Source organism: Xiphophorus maculatus, chromosome 5 (genome assembly GCF_002775205.1).
Source record: "Xiphophorus maculatus strain JP 163 A chromosome 5, X_maculatus-5.0-male, whole genome shotgun sequence".
Lineage (NCBI taxonomy): Eukaryota > Metazoa > Chordata > Actinopteri > Cyprinodontiformes > Poeciliidae > Xiphophorus > Xiphophorus maculatus.
Genome location: NC_036447.1, coordinates 8,110,417 through 8,136,545, shown reverse-complemented (window position 1 = coordinate 8,136,545; position 26,129 = coordinate 8,110,417). Strand labels below are relative to the sequence as shown.

The 26,129-nt window shown below is 39.4% G+C and overlaps 1 protein-coding gene across 1 annotated transcript in view; it reads right to left on the bottom strand.

The window, feature by feature from the left end:
• Window positions 1-26,129, bottom strand: part of sphk1 (sphingosine kinase 1) — a 41,932-nt gene that overhangs the window by 7,228 nt on the left and 8,575 nt on the right. Inside the window, exons 2-3 of the mRNA XM_023333090.1 lie at window positions 18,485-18,634; window positions 415-509 (exon numbers count right to left, since the gene is read on the bottom strand). Coding sequence (XP_023188858.1) covers window positions 415-509; window positions 18,485-18,634 — 245 coding nt within the window. The remainder of the gene's footprint in view (window positions 1-414; window positions 510-18,484; window positions 18,635-26,129) is intronic.

Genomic DNA, 26,129 nt, shown 5'->3' with positions numbered 1-26,129 from the left:
TTTCAAAAGTCAAAATTGTTTGACTTTTTAAAATTTTCAGAGTATTAAAACTCAAAGATTTGCTAGAAAAACCTCACACATTTTGAGATTAATCTCAGAAATTTTCTAAAAAATAAAAAAATGTTTGACTTTTGGAAATTTTCTGAGTTTCCAAGATTTCTAGAAAAAAACTCAAAAGTTTTTTCTCACAAATTTTTGACTTTTGGAGCTCAGAAATGTTCTTGTTTTTCCAGAAAATTTCTGAGATTATTCTCAAAATTTCCAAGTTTTTTAGTGGAAGCTTATTCCTCCTTCTGTTTGTCCTATCTACAATGGCCCTAAAATTAACCGTAAGTATTTTTCTCAACTCATTTCTAGCCGGGCTCTTTCTCTGTAACTAAATTCAGCTGCAAGGACGGACTTGTCTCTCTGTACCTCATGCAGCAGTCCGTCTCCTGACATGATGACTAAAGCGTCCCACTGTGACAGGTCAACATCTTTCACCAGCTCCCGGGCGTGATTCTGCCTCTCTGTAAAACACACACAAGCAGAAGAAGAAGAGATGTGATTCAGAGCAGTCGTGTTCTTCCTCTGGCATCGCTGCCCACTCCCTGTTCATCACATAACAGGTCAGGGGTCGTCTTCTTACAGGTCAACCTCCTCATGTTTCAGCCAGATTAAACCCTCTCTGTGTGTGTGTGTGGTAATGGGTCTATTGTAATGTGAGACACAAAAGGTTTGAGAGCCAACGTAAGAGTAGATGCGTGGGGTGCTACACTTTTAATCTCCTCTCCTTTCAGTTCCTAGATTAAGGAATCGCAGAAGGAAGGAAAGTTGATCTGCATCCTCAATGAAGCGTCGACCAAAATGCAGATTAAATTGAAGCTAACTAACTAACTAGATGCACTTTGTCCCATGAATCTGAGGTTGAATAATTTGAGAGAGCAGAGCAGTTTGCAAACTTAACACTTTTTTAGTGTTTTTAAACTCCAAAGAAATGAATATATAATGAAACATGATTCCCACTTAGTTTGGAAATGACTGGAATTACATTACATTCTTTGTTGGGTCCTTGTCTTGGAGTCTTGTCTGCTGTCAGATATCTATTGAACTACCAGTTGCTTCCAGTTATGAGCTCTTAGCTTTCTGCTCATTCTGTGCTTCCTGGACTCTGGATTGTTGTGTTTATCGTTAAATTCATCATCAATCACTCTCCAACCATAACCCGAGTCCGCTGCGTTTTCCTCATCACCACTGCAAATCATGACATTTGTATTTAGTAACTCTATGAAGGTATTAGTGCAACAGCTTCAGATCTGTTGAAAACTGTATTTTTCTGTAGCATTGAAATGCAAGGCAGGTCCAAAATGGGTTCATGTAAGATAAAACAAAAAAACGGATCCAAAAAATGGATCTGTTCAAACTCTAGATCAGCTGGACTTCAAATCAGTGTCAATCCTTTATCATATCAGCAAAACTCTTGATTAAAATAAAATAAAAAAAAGACATCAAACATCCTTTGTATGCAAATGAAACTGAATTTTTCCATTCAAGATTGGGTAAATCACCAACATGTTTCTACATTTTCAGAACATGCTGAATCTGTTTCCTCAGCTGATTAAACTAAACACAAAAATCTGTGAGATGTTACAAAGTCATTTATCTACTGCACGTTTATAGCCGTTTAATAAAATTGTACTAAAATATGACTATATAAAGATATTTATACGACATTTGAATAATCATTTGAATAATTATTTATTCCGTTGCTAAATAAAACCTTCAACACATCAAATATTGCAGTCATTCTGAAGTTGATAAAAAAACTAAACCAAGCTAGAGAATGAAAACTAGAAGGTTTTGAGTGCTTATATTGCAGAATATCTTTTATTTGTTTGTTGTGTTCTAGTTCATAGAATATTAAGTGTTTAATAAGATAATAGTACCTGCTTTAATTAGTCAGGCTATCAGCGCAGGTAGCCAGCATGAAGCCTGCTGCTTAGCAAACCTGTTGCTAACAACTCGTTGATTGTAGTTTCAAAACCTTATATGTATGAAAGATAATTGTATGAAAATATTTCTAGACAATTATCTGGAAGAATCCTTCTTTCAGCCAGCTGACCAGTTCTGTACTATTCTGCACACCTAGCAGCAGGATAACACTGGTTCCTCTGTAGCATTTCATTAAATGGTTTTAAACCACAGGAATGGCATGATGGGAATTTTCTGTAGAACAGTAACTTAAAATTGTTTTATGACTTGATAAGTAAATAAAACCTGGGGAGGTAGCAGCTGGCAGCTGAAGCAGCAGGAAGTTTCAGTGTAAGAAAACGTCAGGATTTGCATCTCAAAACAAATGCAAAGTCTTGGCAGTTCTCCTCAGCCAACACAAACCAGAGAGCTGTAGTTACCTACGAAGGATTTGTCATTTTCCAATGTACACTGCAAAAACAGAAAATCTTACATTTTTAAGATTTGGCCTTCTTCTAGTGCAAATATCTTATTAAATAAAACAAAAAGTGACTTAAAGTCACTTCTCAGCAATATATAAAAGCTTATTTTAAGTTGATTATTTCTTAATATTAATGACAAAGTGCTAGTTTCTCTGGCAGATTATTTTACTTATGACAGGAAAAATAATTGAAATAATCTGCCACTTTTTCCAAAACAAGTCCCCATATCTTGCTTTTAAGTTACTTTTGTCTTATTTCAACTGTACTAAGATATTTGCAATTGAGACTAGACTAAAATACTTCAGATTTTGTGTTTTGACCTTCAGCCATGAATCTCATTCCAGAAGATAGAGAAAGTTTCCTCCCTTCTCTTGTTAACCTTTCCTCCCTAAAATCTGCTAAATAAATGGCACTGATTCTCTCATATCGGCTGCAGTCACATCTGAGCACAAACTGAACTCTGAAAAAAGATCAATTAGCAAAAAGCCAGTAGAGCAGATACAAAGTGCAGCGATAGGATTTTAGAAGGTAGACATTGTTACTGTGGTTGTGATATTTTTTTTTAATCACGGTTGTTTGTAACTTTTGATTTCAGTTAACCTTGTCTCTGCACTATTTAAGACTCTCTGATAACATTAAATAAGACATAAAAGGGTTCTTCTACTGAATCACTGAGAAACAATGCAGAGCACGCTGAGCTTCTCTAATTGGGTGTTGGCAATTGGCAAATAATTGACACCAGCAGGTTACACTGTCAGCCACACCCACAGCAAAACGTTCAGCCCTTTATTGTATAACTTCCTAAAAATCAATTAGGTTTCTTTGCGCACAGCTTGTAAAACTTGTATTTTACATTGTTCAGATTCTTTTGTATCATACAAATTTGTTTTTCCCTACAAAGTTGCTGATGATGAAAGAGAGGCTACTTTGTCTCTCTGCATCATGTGACCTGCTCTGCACACTGTGCCGGGAAGCCCAAGCATCCTGGAAAAGCTGTGCAGAAAGCAGCTGAAACACCAGGTGTTACAATATTTAAAAGTGTTAATGTGCATTTTACGAAGAACAACAACCTTTTATTTTTAAATCAGTTTTTTGCATACACAATTAAGTCGAGCTTCAGGGAAATATGACTTATCAACAAGTCATATCAAAACAGAGACTGAACGTGCTAATATTAGACCTCCAAGCCTTTCAGACGGTTTTCAGATTCAAAATTCAAGTTCAAAAGTCCTTTGTGGATCCCAAAGGAAAATTAAATGTTGTTGTAACTCATTTTAATTGAAATTACTCAAGTATGTGAAACCGGTGTACTGTATTTTTGACCAGGGCTTCCTGAAACACTTGAAAGATGAATAGGTATAATAGCACCAATCTGATGGCTGAATAACCTAAATAACACTTTAAATAAATATTTAAATTTACAATAAATATTTCTGTAGTTGAGCTCATATGTCTATTTATTCAATAATTAGCTGAAAATATGCTTTTGAATCAAAAATGTTTGCTTATTTTGTAAACATAGTTTTACATTATTGTAAAATGTGATTCATTAATTACTGACAATGAAATTAACTTGATTAAAAATGCAAAAATCGAGTCCCACTTCTATTAGATAGACAGGCATATATACAGTATATATATATATATATATATATATATATATATATATATATATATACTGTATATATATTCTATATTATATATCTATATACATTCTATATATATATAGAATGTGTTTTTTCTGTACAGTGAAACCGGCAAAACAAGGCTTACTCAGCTGCAGCCAGAAGGCTGAAGGTGAAAGTAAACATAAATTTGTTCCTGTGTACACAAATAGAGACACACAGTACCTAACACTGTTGCTTTGTCTGACACTCCAACCCACACAGTCGGGGGATCTTGATGACTTCCTGCTTTATTAATATTATGCAGCGTTCTCATGTTACACAAGTCCTTCCTGAAACAGTATGAAACCTCTGACCTGCTTGTCCACTGGAAGCAGATAACTATCTTAGTAAAGTGGACAAAATAATTTGTACTTTTTGAAGCTATATTTGTAATAGACATTTGTATATTTAGACCTTCAACTGCCTGAAATAGAAGATTTTTCTGCATCTCTGGCTACGTTCACACAGCACGTCTTGATGTTTAGTTCAGATTTTTTGCAGAAATCAGATTTTTTTTGTGTGTGGTCGTTCATACTACTAATTAAATGTGACCACAATCAGACTTCTGTGTGAACGGTTTACGACCTCAAAGCGACTCACATGTGCAGAAGAAGACGTCACCCAGCAGCGCACTGTTTACAGAAGTAGCAATGGCCGCCGCCGAATATGGATCGATTTCAAAGACAGCATTGTCACAAGATCAGAAAAAGACAAAGGCAGCTTATAAAAAAGGAAACTCATTGTTTACGTCTGAATTTACCACATCTGGCTTCTTCTGGTGCAGAATTATGACGCATGTCTCACGTCGATGATGTAAAAGTCGGGTAAAATGGGAAATGACCGTTCTGACTGACAATCGGTTACGTATCATATGAAAGTGGCACAAAGTGGATATTTTTGTGGGTGAAAAGATCAAAATTGGGCCGTTCAGACTGAAAAAGTCAGATTTGGGTCACATTTTGCCTGCTGGTTGTTTGATTCAGAAAATGGGACGTTTACACAAAAAGTCTGCAGTAAGAATGAAACAAACAAAGTTAATTCAGGAGAAATGGTAGCAGATGACTCAACACGTTTCTGAAGTCTTAGTGGATTTTTTTCTTTTTCTTATCACATCTTTGTTCATTGTATTACTAAAATTAGCAAACAGTTTGCTCTCAAGAAGTTTCAATTAGCAATTATGTAAAGAATCTCCTGTAACTGTCAGACTGGATTTTGCAGCCATGTTGAAACTCCAGTTAGTTGTTCATTAGCTGTGCATTTTGTGTGAAATTTTAAAAAACTACAAGTTTTTATACTTTCTGAGAGGTTGTAAGAAATTCTTCTTGTGTATCTGCAGCAAGCAGTGTTTTTCTGCCACTGCTCCATAGACTAATGTGGCTCACTGGAAATGGGAAGAAACAAAAACCCACAAACACACTCCAGCTCATCTCTGTGTCTACTGCCCAGAGCCTCTGTCGCCATTTAGTAAATCTCTGTGGTGTGTTATATTTTAGTTAGTGACAGTTTAATATGCAAAGACAACACCACCACCATGGATTTTTGATGTCTGTTACGTTCACTGCTCTGTCTTTAGCGTTAAAAATATGCGTTTGTGAGCCTCACACTGTAAACTCGCTGGCAGCTAAATCAGCTCCACCCTGACTGACCCGGAGACCGGTCAGAAACTTTAAAAATAACTTTTTCTGATCACCTAAAAGCTACTAGATGGTGCCAGTTCTGAGCAAAATGGCTGAAAAACAAATCAAGCACATCAGTCAATATCATTAATTATTGATTAGATTTTTTTAGTTTTAAATATCTAAAATACTTCCAAACTTGTGTTATTTTATCCACAGTTTTTCACTCCACACTGTTGTTTTTTTATTTTTAAGCAGTTATGAGGCACAACTTGAAACTGCTACTGCACCAGTTACTCAACAGCCCGTTGCTAGGTAACCACAACGTGAAAGAGTTGCTAGGGAACCAATTGGTGGCAACCAAGTGCCACCAATCTTGCTTAGCAGAAAATCTCACACAGGTTTTCTGTTCATCCTGTGAGAGATTGAGCTGGAAAGCAATTTTCTGAAAGAATAACATACTCACAGTAGATACTGAGCCAAAGCTGTACAAAAAATATATAAATTTCGCATAGAAGATAAAAAAAACCCATCTTTGTCTGTAAAATGTTTAACTCAGAACTCCTAAAGTCCCACAGTTTCAGCTTCACATTGTTAAAATTCTGCAAAAAGAAAATGATCAGCTATTATGCACCTCTTTCTATCCAATCATTAAGCGGTTAATCAAAAAATAATCACAAGATTGGTCCTAAACTGTGAGCAGAAAGAGCTGAATTATTTAAAATGTTGATATTACTGTTTTTAGCTGCAGATGTATCTGATCAAGAAATGATGTTAGACAATAAAATGTTTATTTTCTTACTTCAAAAACTAACTGAATTTTTTGTTCATTTGCATTTTAATACATTTCTAATATTTGATAAAACAGGGTTAAGTGATTAAATGAAAAATCTGCAGAATGTTTTAATCCAATTAATTGATTAATCGTCAGAATCATTGATAGATTAATTGATTACTAAAATAATCGTTACTTGCAGCTCTGTAAATGATCGCTCAAAACAGGAGCGATCATCCTGTTTTGAATTAAACACAATGTTAAATTTAGTTTATGAAGAGAAATTGAATTGAAATCAAGAATAAAAGTGTTTTGTAACCAACAAAGCAGTTCTACTTTAACTTCACTGACCCGACTCTTCTGTCTGTGTTGCAGGAACAGACTGACGCCCCGTTGCAGACCCACTGAGACTCCAAAAGGTTGAGCCAAGCACTGCGCGGAGCTGACAGACACTTCCTGCTCTGATAATAATCCTCAGCCTAAACAAAATCTCCTAACATGACTAAACGTGGCCACTCTGTGGCGAGCCACTGGGAAAAATTTCCAAACTGAGGGATATCAAGATATGGCTGAACGCAGAGGTTGTGATTATGACTGTAAGCTTTAATTAAGGCTAAATGGCATCCTCCCTCACAAACACTGTTCTTTGCGCAGGCTGTGTGGCTTTAAATACATAAGTTTAGCTTTTTTATTTAAAGCTGCAGAGGACTTAAGTGAAAAGCAACAGTCAGTTGTGATTTTCTCCCAGAGAATAGAGTGGATTTGATATTTGCTAGTAGGTGAAATGCTGCCGCTTTGCATCAAAGTCAGACCTGTTAGTGTTAATGCTTATAGAAAGCAACGTGTTGCTGCAGTATGAGAGGACAGACACAACAATATGAACCTTTAGGGAAAAACTTTCACTCCTCAGAGCAGTTTCAATGTCAAACATTCAAGTTGATCTGAAATATATGAACTAAAGGATAATTACATTCTACTTGAGATATTTTTGGCTTTACTAAAACAACAAGTTGCATCATTAAAACAGCATCAATTAATTTTAGGGAAGAAATTAGCATAACTATTTTCAGTCTATATGTGGCAGAAATTAGCTTAGGAAGAAAAGGTCTTATATTAGTAACAAAAACATTAAATGTAAGCAAGAATTTCTTTTATGTTGGGCGTGCTTGATGAACTGATTGTATAGAGTGTTTGAATTTTTTCTGCTGGTTAACATTCCCATTGGAGCTGGGTGATATGGGTTAAAAACTATATTCTTTTCAAACCAATTTGCTTTCTTTTCTTAGAAAGAAATAACAAATGACAGAAAATATTTTCAAAAATGGGATTTTATTTATTTTTATACTTCTGTTTGGTATTCAGCTGCTCTGAAAAACAGAGAAGCACTTAGAAAAAAGAACATAGAGCCTCGTTTGGAAGCTGTCAGCGCGGTTCTTCACGCTGTTTTAATACAACCGACCCGTCCCGCATCATTCCTGGACCTCCTTCACCTGTAGATCTATAGAACAATGATACGGTATGGTTGATGCTTTCTACTAAAAGATGGCAAAGACTTGATAAAATGTGAAAAGTTTTGGTATATTAGTGAAATTCTTTTAACTACAGAGTTGAATTTTCTACGACTTCTCTCTCCTACATGTAGCCGCCTCTCATATGTCCTAATTAATTAATAACCGTTCACCACAGAACAGCTCCTTTATAGACACAGCAAATGAATTAATAATTTAACATCCAACAAGGCTTGTGGTAAATCTGAGCTGATGAATATTAAGTAAAACACAGCTGTTATTTATTCTGAAAGGATCTTGATGAAAAAAAAAGAATATATTTCTTTCTCACTAAGGAAATAAGCTTTAATTTCTTATGTCATTGTCTTTGTAGATAGCTCAGCCCTGTAAAGTTTGACTGTATTAGTTTATTTTCAGTTATACAGAGAGAGTCTGCTCTGAAACTTTGAGCTGCTTTTAAAATAAAAACTGTTATTTTGCTATTCTTTCATTTCATATCTTAAATAAAGATAAAGACAAGTGTTTTAGTTAATGGTCAAAAATCAGTATTAAATTAAATTTAAAATGTTTAAACAACAAACCAAACTTTGGCTGTTATTGTTTTAATCCCGCTAATTCATGAATAGGACTCTGTTTACGTTGTTATCATCACTTTAATTATTTTACTTTTATTCCATTTTTTTAGTTAGTAGTATCTCAGATATACTATTTGTTAAAGTTCAAACTACAAGCACCATAAAACAGGTACAGGACTGCTGTTTTATTCAGTTTTTCTATGTAGTTCCTCTCAAATAAATTTAATAAAATAAATAAAATAATTGGAAGTTGGCCACTAAATTGCCGGTCAGTGAATCTCTAAGTTCTCAGTCATAAAAACCTGCAATAATAGAATAGAATAGAATAGAATAGAATTACTTTATTCATCCCAGCAGGGAAATTATTTCGCAGTTACAGCAGCATAGAGACAAGACACACAACATCCACCGCTGAGTAGCAATGTAGACAAGATAAAATAAGAATAAAATATAACATGCTGTCAATATAAAAGCAGCTTAGAGCAGACCTTGCCAGGATTCAAAATGCAGATACAGTATGTATATGTAAATATATGTACAGCAAGTGTGCCACAGTGCAGTTGTGCGAAATTGGACTGATTAGTGCAGAACAGTGATTTAGCCTTTATTGTACAGTGAGATGGCATGTGGCAGGAAGGATTTCCTGTATCTGTCCCTACGACAGCGGAGCTGGAGCAGCCTATGTCAGAAGGTGCTCCGCTGTCTGTCCACTATGTTGTGGAGAGGGTGCTGTTTATTGTCCATAATAGACAGAACCTTCTTCAGTGTCCTCCTCTCCACCACAGTTTCCAGGGACTCCAGCCTTAGTCCCAGTACAGAGCCAGCTTTCCTGATGATTTTGTCTAGTCTATTAGTCGCTGGCTCTGATGCTGCTTCCCCAACACACAGCAGCAAAGAAGATGGCACCGGCAACAACACTGTGATAAAAGGTCTCCAACATCTTGCTGCACACATTGAAGGATCTCAGCTTCCTTAAAAAATAGAGTCTGCTCATCCCCTTCCTGCACACAGCGTCAGTGTTAGATGCCCAGTCCAGTCTGTTGCCGATTACAACTCCCAGGTATTTGTAATCCTCCACCTCCTCCACCACTTCCCCTTGTATCCTAGTATCTATAAGGAAATTAACGTTGTGTAAAATTCGCTTTAAGCAACTTCAACGAATGCTGAGCCAACATTTTATTTCCTGGACTTTCTTCCAGGACTTCTAAAGTTCAGATACAGTTTTGCAGTTGACACTTTAGTTGTAAAGTTGTCTACAAGAGCTGTCAAAGTTTCAGCAACGTTGCTGCCCTGCTCCAGTGAGATTTCTCAGCAGGGAGTTTATACATTTTTTAATGGCTTCCTTGCATAGTTATGTGGTATCTAGGTCATTTCCATGAGCGAAGCCCTGTGTTTTTTTATGCTTATACAATAATTGCTTAAGCATCACCACATGGGTCGAGGCAGAGACCTCCAACATAGAAGATATGAATCTTAAACAATCAACAATGATTCGTCCTAACAGCCAGTAGATGCTCATAAACAACAGAACTAAGATCACAGCAGCACAACGATGGATTTCAGGGGACATGCGTCTCCTCTGATAAATATTTCAAATCATATCAGATCCGACTCTGGACCAGAGAGAACTACATGCTTTATTTAATTCTGTCCGACAGATGTCCCATAAAGTCTGAGTCGGATCAAGAAATCATCTTTATGCATTCAGATACTCCAATAAACACAAATTCAGCAACACTCTGGGCAGCATCCACGGCTACCACCGAACCAAGGACCCAATAATGAGTTTATGCTCTTTTGTTATAATCCAAGAGACTCTCAGCCGTGTGCAGATCCTGGGAAACACATGAATAGCTACACAGGACGCGACACTGCAGAATGCAATTATAATGCACATTTTAAGAGGAAATGTGTGTTTTAGCTCAGTCAGCCATCCCAGGTCCAGTTCACTAAAAATACTGGGAGAGGCAGGATCACAGCCTCACTGTACAGTTTGGTTTTAGGCTGTTATGATGGAAAACATGAGATGGTTCCACTGCAAAAACACTAAATATTACCAAGTATTTTACTGTTAAACATTTGGGCTGCATTTAGTTGTGTCGACTATCTTCTACTCTTTAAGTCAAAAAATTGATCCAGTTTTAGATTTTGAACCTAAATGTGAGTTTGTGAAAGACAAACTTACAGCAGTAAGTTCTGTTAACTTTTTATTAATTTTGTCAAACCTCCAAGAGTTGAAGAAACTAGAGTTTTTAGATTAGCACTTAAAAAAACCGAAAGAAGAAAAAGACAGGAGTGGGAACTATTTCCCAGAATGCTTAGTGGCTTGTTTCTGTATCCTGATATGGAAGAGCATTACATTGATCTGACTCTTGTGTTTTATTAAGGCAAATGTTTATTTTAAAGCTGGAGGATAATGTCCTGTTCACACTAAATGTTTCTGAGCTGAATTCATTCTGATGTTCAATAAAATTCATTATCAGGTCAGAAATTTTGTTCATACATTTTGAAACCAGAACTTAAATTATTCTAAAGTAAAATAAGTTGTTATTTTAACTTGATATTGTGAGTAAAATAATAGAAAAATGTGGCTCTTTAACCGGGTGAGGACAGATTTTTTTCTTGCATATTGTGAAATAATTATTTGGTTTAAATTGCAGCATTAAGTTAAAACTCCCAATTCAAGATTAATGAACTTAAAAAACAATGTTTAGACAACTTGTCGCTTGCTAAATCAACTTCAGGGACTTTAGTTTCTGAGTTAAAACCAAAACAATTTTCTTGTCGACTTAAATTGCATTTTCAATGCAGCAGGTGTACTTTCATTTTCAAGTTAAACCACCTTCAAACGTTTTACAGTGTACTGTAAAACCTAATAAGTTAATTGTACTCAAACATTTTGCCTTAAACAGTTTATGTTTAGTAACCTAAACAATTCAGTTTAAGCACATTTCCTCAAAAATTTTATATTTTAAGTTACTAGTAACATTTCATTCAGTAAACTGAATTATAGTAAGTATTTCAGACTCGTATATTCATTACTTCTGACTTTTTTAAAATGTATCTGCACTGAGACTAACTTTAGATGGTAAAATTGACTTAAAGAGGATCCAATTCAGGTCAAGTTTCTCAGTTTTATTACTTCAAATTAAATTATAACATTCTAGTTGTCATTTATCAATTATTTATCATTAATGAAAACGCAGGAAAACTTGTGCTTTTAATTTATGAGCGATGAGAATATTTTTGTAAATCTAAGTCATTTCAACTTATTTCTGCTATTAAGATGTAATGATGGGTTTTATAGTTTAGTATTTGTGCAAATAACAATAGGAGTTTTCTTTTAGTAAATATTTCCTTAATATTGACGAAAAAGTACTATTCACTTACAACATGGAAAAATATTTTGTTGTATGTTAAATTATCTGTCAGTGGAAGCAGTTAGTTTGAATAAATATTAAGTTTATTTTTACTTAATAGTTTTTCTTTTACACAAGGTTTTCATAAAATCTGACAATACTCTATGTTCAGTAAGGGAATAGCATTATTAATTAAAGGAGAGAAACTGGGCTGGACCTTAAAAATCCTTCTAGTATTAATAGTTCTGAGTTTTGCCTTTTTTATCTTTACTGGCAGTTTAATCTAAAATCCAGATTTGCTCAATTTATCTTCAGATTAGTTGTGTATTAAACATCTGTTCTGCAAATATTGTTTATATCTGAAAAAGTGATGTCGCAGAAATAAATAAAGGCATTTCAAAAAGCAAGTGTAAAGGGATTTGTTCGTTGAGAAAGCCTTTACATGTAATTCAGTTGAAGAGAGATTTGTTCTGGTTCTCAGAGAGGAGAGTTAATTCTGTTGCAGCGGGCCATTAGTCAGAGTGACTTGGGAAAGATTAAGCAAAAAGGATTTATTTTAGAAGATTGACAATTACGGCAGGATCAAATTGTCCCTACTACAGGTCATACTGACTCATAGATGTTTACTTAATGAAGAGTCTATGCCTTCTTTATGATTAACAGGTCAAAAAGAAGCTCAATTATTATTATTTTTTCTTCATATACACTTAAAACTACCTCCAGTGATTCTGTTGAATTCACTGGTCATCATCTTCTTCTGTACTAAAAAACACAGAAACAGAGGAAAACCAATTACAGCCAATCTGCAGATGAGTTGTCAGAGTTGGGGACTTAAATGAATTTTTTAGATCAGTCACTATGTGATCTTTCATTGTGCTATGAAAGATCATTGTGAATCATCGCGTTAAAATTTTTAATGCAATTATTAATTTTTTTTTATTTTCATCCAAAATTCCCGAGCTGGAACCTTTGTGTTGTGTTTCTGGTACGCCCGTACATTTGGCGCACAAACAACACACAAAGCTGGTTCTCTCGTTCCTCTTGGGGTTATTTGTTGCTTCAAAAAACTATTTGATGGGACGTTGGAAAAGACAATTGTGTGCAAGTTGTGCAAAAAGGAGTTAGTCTATCTGTGAAGCTATTAAAGGCTAAAATTAGCCTTTCAATGCTAAACACGTTGCAGCAGCACAGACATCCCCAACGCTCCTGTCAGAATCCACAGTCTGCATTTCTAATGAAATATTTTTTCTAAAAACATTACATAAATGATCAATGGCTCCTAAAACATTTGAAAGCTGAATTGGTTTAATAACAATTTGCACCAGTTTGATGGTTGAATGACCTAAATAACAAATCAAAAACAATAAATGTCTTTGTTGTTGAGTTCATATGTCTATTTATTCAATAAATAAGCAGCAAAAAGGGTTCCTGAATTGACAGTGTTGCTTAACTTGCTGATATGTTGTTTCATTTAAAATGCAAATAATTAATTATGGATACGGCAATTAACTTGATTAAAAATTTTAATCAAGTCCCACCACTAATAAAAAACATTTTATGTGTAGAAGGGATTCAGTGTTGGTGTTTGTGTGTTTCTGTACACTCAGTGTATCTAACAGTGTGTAAACATAATTATTATATAACAGCTTTGCATATGGGTTGGCGGCTGCTGATCAGCATAACGATGGCGAATACATGAAAACAGGAAGAGGATTAAATCTAGATGAGTGCAACACAGATACAGAGAGACGAACGCTGAAACATAACTGGAGATTTTCAGTTACTGATTTTGTATTTTATCATTTGTTTTGTTAGCTAACCATTTAGCACTACTGAACCTGAACTGATGAAAAATCTCATTTTCTCAAGCTTTGATTCTAAGCTGTACAACTGACCGTAACTCCTAAATTGTGTTTTTATTCTGTTTAAGAAAAATATTGATGAATTCAAGAGATTAACCTGCTGAAGAACTTGATTGGCTGGTTGTGGAAAATGAGCTGGCAACACATGGGAATGGATAAGATTTGTAATTGATGTCACAACAAGCTAACTGTTATCCATTAACAATGGTAAAATAGCTTCTGCTGAGCTCTCTTTTTTAACAATTTTTACAGAATTTCATCAACTCTAGTTCAAAAACTAAAACAGAACATGATCAGACCAGATCTGTATAACTTTATGCTGAACAGAGATTCTTGAATAATTTGTAACGCCTTTATTTTAAAAGCTTTCTTAATATTTTGTTCAAGTCTTGTCTTGTCCTGTGAATCCAGTATTATGAATCATGTTGTCATGCAAGCTGGGGCTTAAGCGATTAATCGGATTAATGATGATGAAGTGATTATTGAACTGATTGTCAACTGACTTAGTAATTGATTAATTGTTAACTGGAAATCGCAATTGAGTCAAAATTTTCTAAAAGAAAAACACATTCAGAGCAAAAACATATTAAAAAAACATCTATATCTGTAAATATATTCTACCTCATGTGGCATATTTTTGGCTTCACGTCATTCAAATTCTGTAAAAACAAGAAAATCTCCTATTGATCGTGTCAGGATCTGTGTTTTTCTGTGTTTATTTAGAGTTTTCTGTGTCCTTAGTCTCTTCGTTGTCCTGTCCTCCCCTTGATTGTTCCCAGGTGTGTCTCGTTCTGTGATTACCCTCCCGTGTATTTAACCCCACCTGTGTCCCTTGTTCCTCGTCGGGTCCTCGTCAATGTTCATCATTGTTACGTCTATGTTTCGTCAGTGTTTCCTTGTGCCTGCTGCTTGTTGCTGGACTTATTTATAATTAAACATCATCATAATTCATCTAACCTGGGTCCGCTGCATCTGCCTCACCACCAACACCACCCGCAAATCTTGACAGAAGGACCCGACCAGACCGATCGGTGAGGCTGCTAACATGGACCCAGCATTCAGGAGGTTACCTCCTAAAGGGCAGAGCGGCCCGAGGCGGAGGTCCGGCAGGGAGGACAGGGAGCTGGCTGAAGCCCTCGCCGACCTGCAGCGGGAGCTATTCCGGGGGACAAGACTGGTGTTGGCACCCCCCGGATATGGCCCCCGTCGATACCTCCGTCCGGGAAGCCAGCGACCTGAGCCGCCGGTGGAGCCGGCCCCTCGTCGCTTTCCGGAGCCGCCACCTCCGCTGCCCGCTCGGAGACAGCGACGTGAGCCGCCGGCAGACCCGGTCCCTCGTCGCTTTCCGGAGCCGCCACCTCCACGGTCAGCCCGGAGACAGCGACGTGAGCCGCCGGTGGACCCGGCCCCTCGTCGCCTTCCGGATCCGTCACCTCCGCTGCCATATCGGAGACAGCGACGTGAGCCGCCGGTGCACCCGGCCCCTCGTCGCTTTCCGGAGCCGCCACCTCCACGGTCAGCCCGGAGACAGCGACGTGAGCCGCCGGTGGACCCGGCCCCTCGTCGCCTTCCGGAGCTGTCACCCCCGCAGCCGGTTCCAAGGCTTCGCTGCGGCTCGCCCCCGCGGCCGGTTCCAAGGCTTCGCTGCGGCTCGCCCCCGCGGCCGGTTCCAAGGCTTCGCTGCGGCTCGCCCCCGCGGCCGGTTCCAAGGCTTCGCTGCGGCTCGCCCCCGCGGCCGGTTCCAAGGCTTCGCTGCGGCTCGCCCCCGCGGCCGGTTCCAAGGCTTCGCTGCGGCTCGCCCCCGCGGCCGGTTCCAAGGCTTCGCTGCGGCTCGCCCCCGCGGCCGGTTCCAAGGCTTCGCTGCGGCTCGCCCCCGCGGCCGGTTCCAAGGCTTCGCCGCGGCTCGCCTACGCGGCCGGTTCCAAGGCTTCGCCGCGGCTCGCCTACGCGGCCGGTTCCAAGGCTTCGCCGCGGCTCGCCTACGCGGCCGGTTCCAAGGCTTCGCTGCGGCTCGCCTACGCGGCCGGTTCCAAGGCTTCGCTCCGGCGCACCCGAGGCCGAGTCAGCCGGCGTTCCTGCCGGCGCACCCGAGGCCGAGTCAGCCGGCGTTCCTGCCGGCGCACCCGAGGCCGAGTCAGCCGGCGTTCCTGCCGGCGCACCCGAGGCCGAGTCAGCCGGCGTTCCTGCCGGCGCACCCGAGGCCGAGTCAGCCGGCGTTCCAGCCGGCGCACCCGAGGCCGAATCAGCCGGCGTTCCAGCCGGCGCACCTGAGACCGAGACTCCCTGTGTTCCTACCGAGACTCCCTGCGTTCCTCCAGAGACCCTGACCTCCAGCGTTCCTCCAGAGACCCTGACCTCCAGCGTTCCTCCAGAGACCCTGACCTCCAGCGTTCCTCCAGAGACCCTGACCTCCAGCGTTCCTCCTGAGACCCTGACCTCCAGCGTTCCACCCGAGACCGAGACTCCCTGCGTTCCACCCGAGACTCCCTGCGTTCCACCCGAGACCGAGACTCCCTGCGTTCCACCCGAGACTCCCTGCGTTCCACCCGAGACTCCCTGCGTTCCACCCGAGACCGAGACTCCCTGCGTTCCACCCGAGACCGAGACTCCCTGCGTTCCACCCGAGACCGAGACTCCCTGCGTTCCACCCGAGACCGAGACTCCCTGCGTTCCACCCGAGACCGAGACTCCCTGCGTTCCACCCGAGACCGAGACTCCCAGTGTTCCACCCGAGACCGAGACTCCCAGTGTTCCACCCGAGACCGAGACTCCCTGCGTTCCACCCGAGACCCCCAGCGTTCCGACCGAGACCCCTTGTGCTCCGACCGAGACCCTGCCTCGGGGGGCTCGTCGTCGCCGTCTGTGGGCGGCCCCCGGGACTCATCGCCACCTCCAGCGCCGCGGACGGCCGCCGGACCGCCTCCGTGGTTCCCGCCTCCAGCGCCGCGGACGGCCGCCGGACCGCCTCCGGGGTTCCCGCCTCCGGGGTTCCCGTCTCCGTGGTTCCCGCCTCCAGCGCCGCGGACGGCCGCCGGACCGCCTCCATGGTTCCCGCCTCCAGCGCCGCGGACGGCCGCCGGACCGCCTCCGTGGTTCCCGCCTCCAGCGCCGCGGACGGCCGCCGGACCGCCTCCGTGGTTCCCGCCTCCAGCGCCGCGGACGGCCGCCGGACCGCCTCCGTGGTTCCCGCCTCCGTGGTTCCCGCCTCCGTGGTTCCCGCCTCCAGCGCCGCGGACGGCCGCCGGACCGCCTCTGTGGTTCCCGCCTCCAGCGCCGCGGACGACCACCGGACCACCTCCGTGGTTCCCGCCGCCGCGGACGACCACCGGACCACCTCCGTGGTTCCCGCCTCCTTTGCCTCCGCCCACCCTGTGGGTAGTTTTTTGTTTGTTTATGGACTCTTGGCCCTTCTTGTGTTTCCGCCCACGATGGTGGGTAGTTTTTTGTTTTTCTGGACTCTGGCCCCCCCGTCCAGCGCCCCTCCGCCCACCCTTGTTGTGTTTTTGTTTTTTCTGGACTCTGGCCCCCCATCCGGCGCCCCTCCGCCCACCCTTGTTGTGGTTTTTTTTTTTGGGCGTCTGGTAGCCGCCCTTGAGGGAGGGGTACTGTCAGGATCTGTGTTTTTCTGTGTTTATTTAGAGTTTTCTGTGTCCTTAGTCTCTTCGTTGTCCTGTCCTCCCCTTGATTGTTCCCAGGTGTGTCTCGTTCTGTGATTACCCTCCCGTGTATTTAACCCCACCTGTGTCCCTTGTTCCTCGTCGGGTCCTCGTCAATGTTCATCATTGTTACGTCTATGTTTCGTCAGTGTTTCCTTGTGCCTGCTGCTTGTTGCTGGACTTATTTATAATTAAACATCATCATAATTCATCTAACCTGGGTCCGCTGCATCTGCCTCACCACCAACACCACCCGCAAATCTTGACAGATCGCCTTTTGCTATACAGTTATTAATCAGTTAATCAAAAATGAATCAAGAGATCAGCACAACACTATTGTAGATGCAAATAATCAAGCGTACTATAACATTTTCTTATTTAAACAAAGGAATTTAATTATTTATTTGAATCTTTTAATTATTTCCAATATTGTAAAAAAAAAAAAGGGTTAAATGATTAAATAAAAAATCTACAGAATATGTCATTTTTTTATTATAATGATCAGCCATCAGAATAACCAACAAAATAATTGATTACTAAACTAATTGTTAGCTGCAGCCCTTATGCCCCGAGTATTTCTATCATTCAGTATCTCACATATTCGTTAGCATGTATGAACCGCAAAATAAACATGTTATGGTAAGGAAGGCTGCTTCTTAGTATTTCTATGACTATGTGAGTGCATTGTGACCTCATTCTGTCACCCCCAACCTCCTTTACAGCTGTTGTAAAATAAAAACAGAGGGAAAAAAAACATAATTTCCCAACAACGAGACAAAACTCCACTTAGTGTACTGCTGCTTTGTTCTGTTTATCGTTGCATTGGGTTGAAGCAGATCTCTGCTGACAATAACCCCAGGATTCGCAGAGAATCAAGTCTGGCTAAGAAATATTTTCTCCTTCACATTCCTTGAAGCTGGGAATGTCTCTGGCTTTTTCAGATGAAAAATCAAAACAAAAATGATAGCATGGGTAAAGGCTGTAGCATGGTGTGGAAGCTGAATTGAGAAACTTGAGCCAGCAACTGGACTCACCAGTGATAATGAGTTTATGTATGACTCCCGCCTCATTGAGCATCCGCTGGATGTGGCTGTTATACAAGGTGAGGGCTTGTCCTTTCCCGCTCTGCGGGTTCACAAACAGCAGGATCCGGCAAGGACGGGGCAACGAATTCAGCAACACACCTGGATAAGAGAGAGAGAGAGAGAGAGAATATAATAAATCACAGCCAAGTGGTTCTCCTTCAGGTTCAACATACATAACAGGATCAGCATCACAACCATGACTCAGAAAGGTCAGTAGTGCACATTATATATATTTATATGTATATACACACACGCACCTCTCATGATAACAAATTTTGCTGGACAATAAATTGTCCCAGAGGTTATTGCCTTGACCATAATATTGTTGTTTTGAGATCATTTTCAAGTAATATAGTGGTAATAATGGCATAATAATGCAGGAACACATTCTCAAACATCAATAAACTATAAATTATAATGAACATTTAACACTGGAACTGGAAGACATTTGAAATATCCAAAAATAAATAAAAAACAACAAATAAAATGAATTATAAACTCTGTAAACAAAATTGTCCTTCAAAAAATGGGCAAGTTGAGACCAAAGCACCAGAATAAAGACTTTAATCATGCAGTTAAATACTTGTCAACTAATTTAGTAACATTTTAGTCATTAACTGGAGAATACAAAAAAAAGAAAAAAGTAAATTACTAAAAGAACAACCCACTCAGAGCAGTAATTAAGGCCAGACTGTGCAAATAGCATATATATTTAGTATTTAAGATGAAAAACATCCTTTTTTCTACACAGTTCTACACAGAACTCCTCGAGTGGCATAGTATTAGCTTCACCTGGTTCAAATTCTTTAAAACAAATCTCCAAGCAAAGAAAAACTTTGTCATTGCATTTATATTTATACTTACAGTATATATTTATATTTTACTGAATTATTGCTTTATTTGCATCTATTAATGTATTTCCTTAAAGTCTGCAGAATGTGCAATTGTTTAATAGATTAATTGACGAAATGATTGACAGAATTATCGATTACACAAATAATTGTTATTTGCAACCCTAATATAAATAAATATATACATATATTTGATCAATCAATCAAGTTTATTTGTATAACACATTTCAGCAATGAGGCTGTTCAAAAAAACACAAAAATATAAAGTCACAGATACAACGACTGAAATATTACATTTTGTCAAGTGCCATTGCTACACATAAAAATATTGATTAATATTTCATTTATTATGGCTCAAAGCAACTCTGAAACTGATAAAGCTTGAATACCTTTTGTTCTTTTGTTATGATAAAAAAAATAAGTGCGTTTACATTTTTTACGAGTTAAAATCTAATAAATTAATGGAAATTTACACATTAAAGTAACCATACATACACCCGCATTTTATTTTTGCAATTGATGTAAATTTCTCATATAGTTTTGAAAAATCTGGACCCATCTTCATGTGAGGTAATACTGTACTGCATGAGACAGGAAAAAGCAATGAGATGTGAGGCAACAATCCTGTTCCTCCACAGCAAAGAGACACAAAGGACTGCTGGACCTCCTGCTGCACTTTATCTGGGCTCTTATCGCAGCTGCTGAAGTTGCTAAAGGACTCATTTAGCAAATTTTACACCAAGAACAAACCACTGCAGTACAGCCTGAATGTACTGTCTGCACCCAGAGGAACCAGAAGAAGCAGTAATTGATGTCCTCTGCAACAGAAACACTTATTCTGTGCTGTAGGCTTCACTGAACAGACTGCAGCTCTGACTACTCAGCACATCATGGTGATAATGGGAACTGTTGGCTCACTAATAATCTGGTGTTGATGCATTTCCTCTGCACCAGTTGATTACATTATCACTTCATGTCGCAAACAGGTTTTTTTATTCTTTTACTGATGTAACTGAGTGTAAAACCAATGATCCATCCATATACAGCTCTGGAGAAAATGTAGAGCCCACTGCACTGAAGCCCATTGAAAACCTCCTGGGTATTCCACCAAATATTGATTTCTGAACTCTTCCTGAGTTAAAACATTAGTATTGTTGTTTCTAAATCAACTTGTTTGCTTTGCATTTTTTGAGGTCTGAAAGCACTGCATTTTTTTCGTTATTGTGACCATTTCTCATTTTCTGCTAATAAATACAATGTACAAATACATTGAATTGAATGAATAAAATAAATTAAAACACTTAAAGTGTATGAAAGTTATGAAACATGAAAGCAAATGAAAAATAATGTGATGGTGCACCGAAGGTTATTGAAAAGTCCAAGTGAATTCCTGTAGGAATCCAAAAATCAACCTTTTATAAAACTGAGACTCGTCTTTCACTCCCTTAATACTGTCTTTTTCTGCAATCATTTGAAACTGTCTTGTAGTGCATTCAGAGAAGAATGCACTACACACCCGCCCATGCCCACACACACACACGCGCACACACACACACACACACACACACGCACACACACACACACACACACACACACACACACCCCGACTCTATCATGCAGTAAGTTTCATGTCAGTGAGAGAAACAAAAACCTGCAGTGGTATTCCTCGTGGACAGCGATCTTTCTTTGTTCTGCACTCTGCTGAAAAGCCGTCATAAGAAGTCTGACAGCTGATAAGTGAGACACAATGGAGGCACAGCAGCTCCAGTTACAAACCAGTTTTCAAGAATCCACTGTGCTGCAGGTTGCAGCTCAGGAATGCAGAGAAACAGGTGAAAGAAAAATCAGTCCACACTAAGACACAATCATGTTTGCACTTATCTTATAGTGGATAAGCAAATTATTTACTGGATTCATGTAGAAGAAATGCAGCCTAATGTATCAACCTCTGCAGGCTATATGTTGCTTTTAGGAGAGGACAGGTAAGGTTTCATCAAAATACCTCATTTATAAAATACATAAAACATTTATTACATGGTTTTCATGTCAGGGCATTTCCATCCGCAAACATAGAAAAAGTTTGGATATTTAAAAATTGTATTAAAAAATGTACAACTGCAACTGCAGTATGAATCTGAATTTATGTTAACTAGTAAAAAAATTAAAACCATAATTAGTTTAATGAGTCAAATTAAATACTTTTTTAAAAATAGCATAAAGGTAATGGTTCTTTTCCATCTTCAAAATATGCCCAACTCTCCCTGAGTTTTCTCACCAAGATCGGAAATATCGAAAAGTTTCAGACAAAAAATGAGAAAATGAGGAAGTCATCTCTCACAGGATAATCCTGTAAAATGGCAAATACACAAATCTGTATATATTAAATAAGCCAAGTATTAAATAACCCTCAATAGGCAATATAAATATTTTTACTGACATTAGAACAATCAAATCTTTCTCATAACTGCCTGTTTCCATTGGTATTTTTATAATTTTAAGGTGTCAAATTGCAAAGTTAAATTGTTTTGCAAAAACAAAATTGTTTTTCTGTGTTTTGTCTAGTTTTTAGTGCAATTATTTTAGTACAAAACTAACTTACAAGTACCTTTTCAGAAACATATAAGAGCTTGTTTTAAGTGAATAATTTCTTAATATTAATAAAGAAATACTAGTCCCGCTGACAGATTTTTTCACTTAACAACATATGAGTAAAAACATGCTGGAGTTCCAACTGTGTTGCTAGGTGACAGGCTGGGTTTTGCTGTGGTTGCTAGGTAACAGGCTGAGCTTCCCTGGCATTGCTAGGTAATGGGCAGTGCCTGCTAATTTGTGGCGTTACATAAGGTTTTTGAAACGGCTCATTTTCCTAACATCAAAAAACAATAAGTCATCAATAGGCCTGTCGCGATAAACGATAAATCAATTAATCGTACGATAAATTAAAACTATCAACGTCATTTCAATTATCGGCATTATCGTCTCTTCCGGCCTTTTTCTCTTTCTGTTAATGACACTGAATGGAAAAAAGGCTCAACTCCGGTGCTCTCCACTGACCCTCCCTTCCTCATTTCCTTAGAGTAAAGCCCAGCGCACACTACACGATCTTAGAGCTGTCGGCCCATTTTCAAAACCTGACAGACCACACATTAGCCGACAGAAATCCTAGGTATAACGGTTCGATCGGGTTCGGTCCTGCCGTGTGGTGTCCAACAATGGGCACAAAATAATGGCTACAAGTCCAGTTAACTCATTTTAAAACCAGGCACTAATCAATCTACCTGCAATGCATGTTGCTAGTGTCAGTCCTGACTGAATGAAAATCATTAGAACCTACAGTATTTACGTCACCTTAACGAAGAACAGCTGAAAAGTTACCGGGTTTATCAACTGCGGTAGCAATTTCACTCCAACTCCTCCCCTTGTCATTTCTATATTCTTTGCATGTTGAATAAACATTATGTTGTTTCCACATATTATCTCCAATGTCCGCTGGACTTCCGGTTGCGCCGTGTCAGCTGTTTGGGATTCCTCTCCGTAATTTCCCCTCAGTAAGCACGGAAGAGAATCCACGCTTTCTGATTGGCTACCTGTCACATTCAACAGGTGTCGTTAACGATCCCAGTCGGCGAAAATCCCTGATTTAGATCGGAGGGGCAACGAAGATCTACCGTAACACACCACACAATCTTAGAAAGACCAACGATCTAAGATTGTTGTAAGAGAAAAAATAGGAGCAAAAAATCGTGTAGTGTGAACTATTGCATCAGGTAGTCGATGTGCCCATCTTCTCTATTTAAATCTAATTATTATTGAAGGGCAACATAATATACAGACTTCATAATCTGCACTCTTTTGGTTGAATGCAGTATTTATTTCCACTCTGGCTTTATGGTGTTTAGTTTTTTTTAAGTGAGTTTTTTGTTAATGGAGACTGAGAATCCATTTTATTTTTGTTTTTGGTTGTTTTGTTTATTTTGTTTATCAGCTCCAGTGTTAAATATTCTTTTGAAAATAAAGTGTATCTATCTTTGGCAGGAAATCGCATGCATTATTACATCATTTTCATTAAATCAGTGTAAAAAGGTCTTCAAACAATATTATCGTTTATCGCAATAATTTTTGAGACAATTAATCGTTCAGCAAAATTTGCTATCGTGACAGGCCTAGTCATCAATAAAAACCAGGTGGGTGGTTTGATTAAGCGCTTTGTCTTTTTTTAAAAGCAGCAGAAACCGAAAGGAACGTACAAAAACGCGCAAAATGTGTATTTTTCATAATATATCCCCTTTAAAAATCCTGACTGGACTCCTCTGGGAAACGCACAGAGATGCTCTCGTGAATCAGCTGGCATGGCAGCTGGTAGAGAACGCCCTGACCTTTGTGTGGAGTGGTGTGTGTGTAATCATGTACACAACAGCCCTGTTTGACTAAACTGTCATGTCACTTCCTGTGTGCCAGCCCTTCCCTTCTCAGAACATTCCAGTCAGCTCATTTCCAAACTCGGGGTTTTCCTCCTTCAACATCTGTGCTGCACTGGCATCATGGGAGCCGGGCAGGGCAGAACATATTTCTAATTAAGGATTGGACCGGAAACTTATTTAAAACCTCTACCCAATACAGCCTTATAAACCAAGTAAAAGTTATATTTTGGTGGGCAGGCTGTCATGACAGCAGATAATGTGTGTGGTGTGTTTTGTTAGGGCTGGGTGTGGACACTAATGTTAACTGATGTATATCTGTCTGCACACTAATTTTGTGGTTAAAAAGTTTAGGAAAAATGCACAGTTTTTAAAAACGCCTTCAAAATAAAAGTCACTGCATGTCTTGGATGAAGAGGTGAACAGATTCAGAAGAACTGAATTGCCATCCTTACAAACTGTAGCAGAAAAACATAAGATGACAAAAAACAGCAGCAAAGCAGCATCTCAACTATGTTTACTTGATCTGTGATTACAGGCGTCTCAATCTGCTCCCTTCCAGGCGACGGCATGGGAACCGTCCCAGATCTTGACGGAAAGACACCGCTGAGGTACTTGCAACAGGAAATAACAACCTAAATGAAAGGGAACCCCGTACCAGGTTTCTGGGTGCAGAGAATCCATGACTTTTTAGGTTTTGTGGGAAAGCGTTCTGTGAGGGGAAAGTCTCTGTTAGGAAATGTCACTTCCTCCTCTTTTTTTTTAAATTTATATATCCAACATAAGGATACTTTTTTTTATGACGGAATACTAAGAACTTAGAAATGTCTTTGTTTTTATTCTCAGAAGAAAGCTACCATAATATGGGTATATATTTTCACAATATAAGCAGAATAGAAATACAGTATCACTAGAAGGAAAATGTAGAATTACAAGAAACAAAAAAGCTTTGATAGAGTTATTAAAAGGGATTTATTATGCCGATTTTTTATACTTCCCTTTGTGTCTCAACTGCTTCTAAAAACAACCCAAGCACTTAAAAAACCCACCCATCCATTTTTTATCAATAAGTTCATAATTTTTGGTGTCTGGAAAATGAGCCCTTTCAAAAACCTCCCGATCGTTGAATCACATTCCATGGGCACTGCGTCGTTACCTAGCAACCCCAGCAGAATTCCAGCAGTTAGTTTATCACTGTATGCGGTGACAATGGCTGCTGGAAAAGAAAGGTGTTTTGTTGTTGACTTACCACCCAGAAACCACTTGCTGTCTTTCTTGTGCTTGTGCCTTTCAGAGATATATGGTTGGATATCTTTGAAATCTTTCATCATACTGATCAAATGTAAACTTTTGAATTTGAAGAAAGTTGCAAAAAGTTCTCTAAAAAATGTTCTCACTAGATTTTCTGGCATTTAGTAAATACAAATAATTTTGGTATTTCTAACTAAACTAAAACAGGAGAAGTTTTGGGATAAATTCAGACATTGAGAAAAAATTGTACATCTGTCTTTTCCTTCGGTGTATCTAGATATCTGGTTCCCAGTAACTACATATGATAAACACATCTGTCAGCTCTACTGACATCTCTGTCTTTACCAGCAAACTGAAGTGTGTGTGTCTGAAAATGATGTTCAAAACCTGATAAAAGTCATTTTAAAACTTGCCAAGATGTCACCCTGCTGAGCTGGGCTCACCTTGCTCCGATCTTGCCAGAACAATTTAGCAATTTAGATGGAGCTGTCACGCTCTGTCAAGGTTTAGCTTTGTAGCAGATGTAAAGAGAGAGAAAAAGGAGCAGGGATGCGTTTTGCTCCATATGTAGGTGTTTAGGATGATTTGATCGTAACATCTGCCTGTCAGAAAGTGAAGATTTAAGGCAGGAATTTGACAGTTGTGACAGATTGCACCTGATAAATGAGTTGTGGAAGAACCATAAGCCACTGGAGACATGGCATAGATTATCACTGGTAGTCAAATAAGATCCAACAAAAACTTTTTATAAGGAGCAACACACTGAGGCTGCTTGTTAAAGACACACAGTGTTACCCATTAACAAATGGCTGATTTTTAGAAGCAGAAAACACCGAACAAGCCTCAAAAAGCTTTCTGCTCTCAATACTGCTAGATTCAAAACCAGCAAGCTAAAGCTGCCAGTTTGTAACTCAAACTAATGCATCAACAGGATGCCCCATCTTCATTAACAACCAAATGCTGAAGCATCGCTTCTGCCAAGGAGGCAGGGTGTTAAATAGTCAAACATCGTAGATAATGTCAGTGAGGTTTCTGCCCCATGCCCAGCTGTGAAAGCTAAGCCAAGCTCAGATA